Genomic DNA, 6,734 nt, shown 5'->3' on the forward strand with positions numbered 1-6,734 from the left:
ATATTAAGGGGGGGTTCTCTAAAAGTAAAAAGGCCCTAAGAGTGATACAGAACAGAAATTTACAATCTATACAAACAAAGACTTCACAGGCAACATGACATCATTAAAATCATATCTCTCAATAATCACTCTCAATGTGAATGGCCTAAATGCTCCCATAAATGACACAGGGTTGCAGATTGGATTAAAAAGACATGACCCATCCGTTTGCTGTCTACAAGAGACTCATTTTGAACCTAAAGATACATCCAGACTGAAAGTGAAGGGATGGAAAACTATTTTTCATGCCAATGGACCTCAAAAGAAAGCTGGGGTAGCAATTCTCATATCAGACAGATTAGATTTTAAACTAAAGACTGTAGTTAGAGATACAGAAGGATACTATATTATTCTTAAAGGAAGTATCCAACAAGCAGATATGACAATTATAACAGGGGAGCAGCTAGATACACAAGCCAACTCTTAACCAGAATAAAAAGACATATAGATAATAATACATTAATAGTAGGGGACCTCAACACTCCTCTCTCAGCAATAGACAGATCACGTAAGCAGAAAATCAACAAAGAAACAAGAGCTTTGAATGATATACTAGACCAGATGGACCTCATAGATATATACAGAACACTACACCCCAGATGGACCTCATAGATATATACAGAACACTACACCCCAGAACAACAGAATACTCATTCTTTTCGAATGCACATGGAACTTTCTCCAGAATAGACCATATAACTGGGTCACAAAACAGGTCTCAACCATTACCAAAAGACTGATTATTCCCTGCATATTCTCAGACCACAATGCTTCGAAACTGGAACTCAATCACAAGGAAAAATTTGGAAGAAATTCAAACACTTGGAAACTAAGAACCATCCTGCTCAAGAATGATTGGGTAAACCAGGTAATTAAGAAGGAGATTAAGCAACAATTTTTGGAGACCAACAAAAATGAAAACACATCAGTCCAAAACCTATGGGACACTGCAAAGGTGGTCGTATGGGGAAAATACATAGCCATCCAAGCCTCACTCAAAAGAATAGAAAAATCTAAAATGCAGTTTTTATATTCTCACCTCAAGAAGCTGGAGCTGGAACAGAAGAACAGGCCTAACCCACACACGAGAAGGCAGGTGATCAAGATTAGAGCAGAGATCAATGAATTAGAAACCAGGAGCACAGTAGAGCAGATCAACAGAACTAGAAGCCGGTTCTTTGAAAGAATAAATGAGATCGGTAAGCCACTGGCCAGACTTATTCAAAGGAATAGAGAAAGGACCCAAATTAATAAAATTATGAACAAAGGGGAGAGATCATGACCAACACCAACGAAATAGGAAGGATCATTAGAAACTTTTATCGACAGCTTTATGCCAATAAATTAAACAGCCTGGAAGAAATGGATGCCTTCCTGGAAACCTATAAACTACCAAGACTGAAACAGGAAGAAATTGATTATTTAAACAGACCAATTAATTATGAAGAGATTGAAGCAGTGATCAAAAACCTGCCCCAAAACAAGAGTCCAGGGCCTGAATTCCCCAGGGAATTCTACCAAACATTCAAAGAAGAAATAATACCTATTCTCCTGAAGTTGTTTCAAAAAATAAATTGGTATTCCTTACACCCTTTCTGTCAAACAATTCTCATATTCAAGGTGAATAATTTGAGATTGACACAGTGTCTGTGTGGAGTAGTCTTTCTCCAGATGAGGCGCAGACTAATTACGGTAGCAGAATAAGAAGTCCTCATTTGCTAGCCTAGTAGTACATGGGTACTTTATAAACCAGGGGAAGTTTTTAAGTATAGGTTTATTGCTTTCTTTCTCACTAGAATATAAATTCTACAAGGTAAGAAATTTGTCTATTTTATTCAGCACTGTGTCTTCGGGACCTAAACAGTGTCTGACACATGCTGAATGCTGAATCAAAATGTACTGAAATTGTGAGTTCAAAAAAAATGAGTGAAAAAATGAAACAAAGCTCTACTATTTATTATCATCACTATCATAACTTGATCTTCTAAGCAAAAAGATCCTTGAACGTTACAGGCAGAGTTTTTGGACAAATAGAAAATGTAAAGCAGGAGGTTTAAAAAAATGGATTTAGAAGTTCAAGAAAAGTTAATACAAGTAAAGAATGGCAAATTGTAGTGTTGTCACCACAACTGCCAACCTTCAGATAGACTCCCATTCTGTGTAAACTAGCAGCATCCTCAGATATGTTGGTCCTGTGGTCCTACAGAATCCTGGGCCTACAGAAGTTTTCCTTATCATTCATGTTCTTTCATTCAGAAACAGATCCTAGTAAAGTCCAAAATCCTAGTGGGTATATCATGGCTCTTAGAATGAGTAGGGGCCAAAACCCAGTTGAGGAGTTCTGTTTTCTTTCCTTTGTCCTTGCATGACACCCCTTTGGTTTGCATCTCCATCTGTCATAGTTTCTGAGGGCCCAAGGTCCTGTGGATGACTCGCCTCAGTGCAGCCTTCACTTCACTATTCCTTAAGCTGTAGATGATGGGATTCAACATGGGAGTCACCACTGTGTAGGAGAGTGATAGCAGTTTCTTGCTCTCAGGAGAGGTGCTAGATCGGGGTCGGAAGTATGTGAGGATGGCAGTGCTGTAGAAGAGCGAGACAACCAGGAGGTGGGAGGAGCAGGTGGAGAAGGCCTTGTGTTTCCCCTCAGCTGAGGGCATCCTGAAAATAGTGGAGAGGATCCGGACATAGGACCCCAGGATCAGCAAGAAAGGGAAGAGAATGAATAAGATAGTGGCTGTCAGAGCCTCCAGTTCAAACAGAGAGGTATCAGCACACACCAGGGCAATGATAGGGGGGCTGTCACAGAAAAAGTGGTTCACTCTGTTGGGGCCACAAAAAGGGAAGCTGAAAATCCATGTGGTTTGCACGGTGGCCACTGGAAACCCTGAGAACCAGGAGGTAGCTGCTAGCTGGGCACAGGCCCTGCGGCTCATAATGATTGGGTAGCGCAAAGGGTCGCAGATGGCCACATAGCGGTCATATGCCATTGTGGCCAGGAGGCAGCACTCAGCAGCCCCAAAGAAGAAGAAGAAGTACATCTGAGTGGCACAGCCAAGGAAGGAGATGGTTGTGTCTTGGATGATCAGAGTCCCCAGCATCTTGGGCACAATGACCAAGTTGAATCCTATCTCCAGGAAGGACAAGTTCCTGAGGAAGAAGTACATAGGATTTTGTAGAGTAGAATCAGCTGTAGTGACCAGGATGATGAGAACATTGCCCATTAGGGTAACCAGATAAATAGTCAGAAAAAGGAGAAACAGTAGACATTGTAAACTAGAGGACAAGGTTGAAAAGCCCACAAGAACAAATTCACTTACAATTGTCCAGTTTTCCCACATCATTCTTCTTACTAGGATTTCATTGGGCATTCATGTTCTAGGAAGGTAGATGTCTCCATATATTACTTAAACCTCTATTATACCTTTAGAAAGAAAACCTCCCATGGCCTCATTGTCCATGTTTCTTGTTATAGTGGTTGCTAGTCAAAAGCTGTATCTTCCAAAATGTAAGAAAATAAGCCTGTCCTTGGGGCTTATGATATTTTGGCAGAATCCTAACCTGTTTTCAGACTGAACTGAGACACACCCATATATTTCTATACATTCCTTGGTTTTTCCTTGCTCTATAGAGAAGTTCAAAATCACAGCTTCCCTTTGAGTCTCCTACTCTATCTTTCTTCAATAGTCAGGGGTACTAAAAAAGAAGTCAGGCTAAGCATTTCTGAGGAGAGGGGTCTTAATGCACAATGAAAGGTGGTGAGGTCAGCCAGGGTATGTTTTCTGCAAAATGAAAGATACAAAAGAGAAAGTTAAGGAAAGTGAGCCATCAGTTACCAATGATCCCCAAGGAGGAGACCTGAATGTGTCCTAATCTCAAGCAGCCTATACTCAGGATGATTTCAGTATTTTGGAGGAATCTTCAATATATTAGAGTATTTTTTCATTTCCAAACTCAGAATATGGCAGTTTATACAAGGAGACATGGAATATGAGACTGTGGCTTATTTTGATCCCTGGGCTAACTATTCTCCATGTGGCTCTATGTGATTAGAAAAGGGAACACAGGGGCGCCTGGGTGGTGCAGTTGTTAAGCGTCTGCCTTTGGCTCAGGGCGTGATCCCAGCGTTCTGGGATCGAGCCCCACATCAGGCTCTTCTGCTGGGAGCCTGCTTCTTCCTCTCCCACTCCCCCTGCTTGTGTTCCCTCTCTCGCTGGCTCGCTCTCTCTGTTAAATAAATAAATAAAATCTTAAAAAAAAAAAGAAAAGGGAACACAGACTCAAAATAGTGTCAGACAGTAGAAAGAATCCAGGTGTATTACATATAAACCTTTTCGTCAGCTTTTGTTGGTTGAATTTGTCTTGACTTTCAAAAAATATGAGTTCAAGTGTTACATGTTAATAGAGACCAACTCAAATAGGCAGACTAATAATATTAAATCCTGTGAGAAAGAAGCAGAAGGTTTCATCAGGACATTAATAACTAAACTTCAAAATTGTGACCCATGATATTCTGATTATTATAAACTTACATGAAGGAATATATCTAAAGCACTTGCATGGTGACTGTTACATAACACATGCTAACCATAAATGTTAACCATTATAGTTACTATAATATAATATTAGATCTATCTTTCAAAATCTACTTCTTGTTTAACCTATGTCCCATTCTCACTGTAGTCTCTACTTTTCAATCCCTAGAAAAAAAGTGTAATTTATTCATTAATATTATCTTCTGTGTACCAGACACTGTTCTATATACTGAAGATAATACACCTGTAAATTAAACAAACAAAAATCTCTGCCCTAGAGGACCGTTCTCATTGATCTTGGGAGGGAGGACCAACACCCCCACATATAATAGTAGAACTCGCAAAACTTAGATCCAAGGAAATAATCCTGAAAGTGGCTATTGGAAAAGCATTTCTTTCGTAGTGAAGGAGGAATATCAGAATAACGTCAGATCTGTCCATAGACACCTGGCCAGCCAGAAAGGGCTGGCAAGACATATTCAGGGTACTAAATGAGAATAACATGCAGCCAAGGATACTTTATCCATCAAGGCTATCATTCAGAATGGATGGAAAGACAAGAAGCTTCCCAGACCAGCAGAAACTGAAAGAATGTGTGACCACCAAGACAGCCCTGCATGAAATATTAAGGGGGGTTCTATAAAAGAAGAAAGATCCCAAAAGTAATATAGACCAGAAATTTACAGAGACAATCTATAGAAACAAGCCCTTCACAGGCAATATGATGGCACTAAAATCATATCTTTCTATAATAACTCTCAACATGAAATGGCAGAGGGTTGCAGATTGGATAAAAAGACATGACCCATCCATATGCTGTCTACAAGAGACTCATTTTGAACCTAAAGATACATCCAGACTGCAAGCAAGGGAACCATTTTTCATGCTAACGGATCTTAAAAGAAAGCTGGGGAAGCAATTCTCATATCAGACAAATTAGATTTTAAGCTAAAGACTGTAGTAAGAGATACAGAGGGACACTATATCATTCTTAAAGGGTCTCTCCAACAAGAAGACCTAACAATTGTAAACATCTATGCCCCCAACATGGGAACAGCCAACTACATAAGCCAAGTGTTAAACAAAATAAAGAAACATATTGATAAGAATACTTTAATATTGGAGACCTCAACGCTACACTCTCAGCAATAGACAGATCATCTAAGCAGAAGATCAACAAAGAAACAAGAGCTCTGAATGACACACTGGACCAGAAAGACTTCATAGATACATACAGAACATTCCACCCTAAAACAACAGAATACTCATTCTTCTTAAACACATATGGAACTTTCTCCATAATAGACCACATATTGGGTCACAAATCAGGTCTCAACCGATACCAAAGATTGAGGTTATTCCCTGCATGTTATCAGACCACAATGCTTTGAAACTAGAACTCAATCACAAGAAAAAATTTGGAAGGAATTCAAACACTTGGAAGCTAAAGACCATCCTGCTAAAGAATGTTTGGGTCAACCAGGAAATTAAAGAACTTAAACAATTCATGGAAATTGATTAGAATGAAAACACATGGGTCCAAAACCTATGGGATAGTGCAAATGTGGTCCTAAGGGGGAGATACATAGCCATCCAAGACTCACTCAAAAAAGTAGAAAAATCCTGAATACACAAGTTAACCTTACATCTAAAGAAACTGGAAAAAGAACAGCAAATAAAACCTAAACCAAGCAGGAGAAGAGAAATAATGAAGATTAGAGCAGATATCAATGAAATAGAAACCAGAAAAACAGTAGAGAAGCTCAATGAAATTAGAAGCTGGTTCTTTGAAAGAATTAGTAAGATCAATAAACCTCTGGCCAGACTTATCCAAAAGGAAAGAGAAAGGACCCAAGTTAATAACAGTATGAATGAAAGGGGAGAGATCACAACTAACACCAAGGAAATAGAAACAATTATTAGAAATTATTATCAGCAAATATATGCCAATAAATTAAGCAACCTGGAAGAAATGGATGCCTTCCTGGAAACTTATAAACTACCAAGACTGAAACAGGAAGAAATTGACCATCTGAATAGACCAATAACCAGTAATGGAATTGAAGCAGTGATCAAAAACCTCCCAAAAAACAAGAGTTCAGAGCCTGATGGATTCCCAGGAGGAATTCTACCAAACATTTAAAGAAGAAAGCATATCTA

The 6,734-nt window shown here is 39.1% G+C and overlaps 1 protein-coding gene across 1 annotated transcript; it reads right to left on the reverse strand.

Annotated features, from left to right (window-relative positions):
• Positions 1-2,435: 2,435 nt before the first annotated feature.
• Positions 2,436-3,410, reverse strand: OR10A4 (olfactory receptor family 10 subfamily A member 4). Its single transcript, XM_045783065.2, has one exon. The coding sequence runs from the start codon at positions 3,408-3,410 to the stop codon at positions 2,436-2,438; it is 975 nt and encodes a 324-aa protein (XP_045639021.2).
• Between the last annotated feature and the right edge of the window lie 3,324 nt (positions 3,411-6,734).

The sequence above is a fragment of the Ursus americanus genome, chromosome 16, assembly GCF_024610735.1.
Source record: "Ursus americanus isolate L20-20 chromosome 16, mUrsAme1.1.p, whole genome shotgun sequence".
In the NCBI taxonomy this organism is placed as follows: Eukaryota; Metazoa; Chordata; class Mammalia; order Carnivora; family Ursidae; genus Ursus; species Ursus americanus.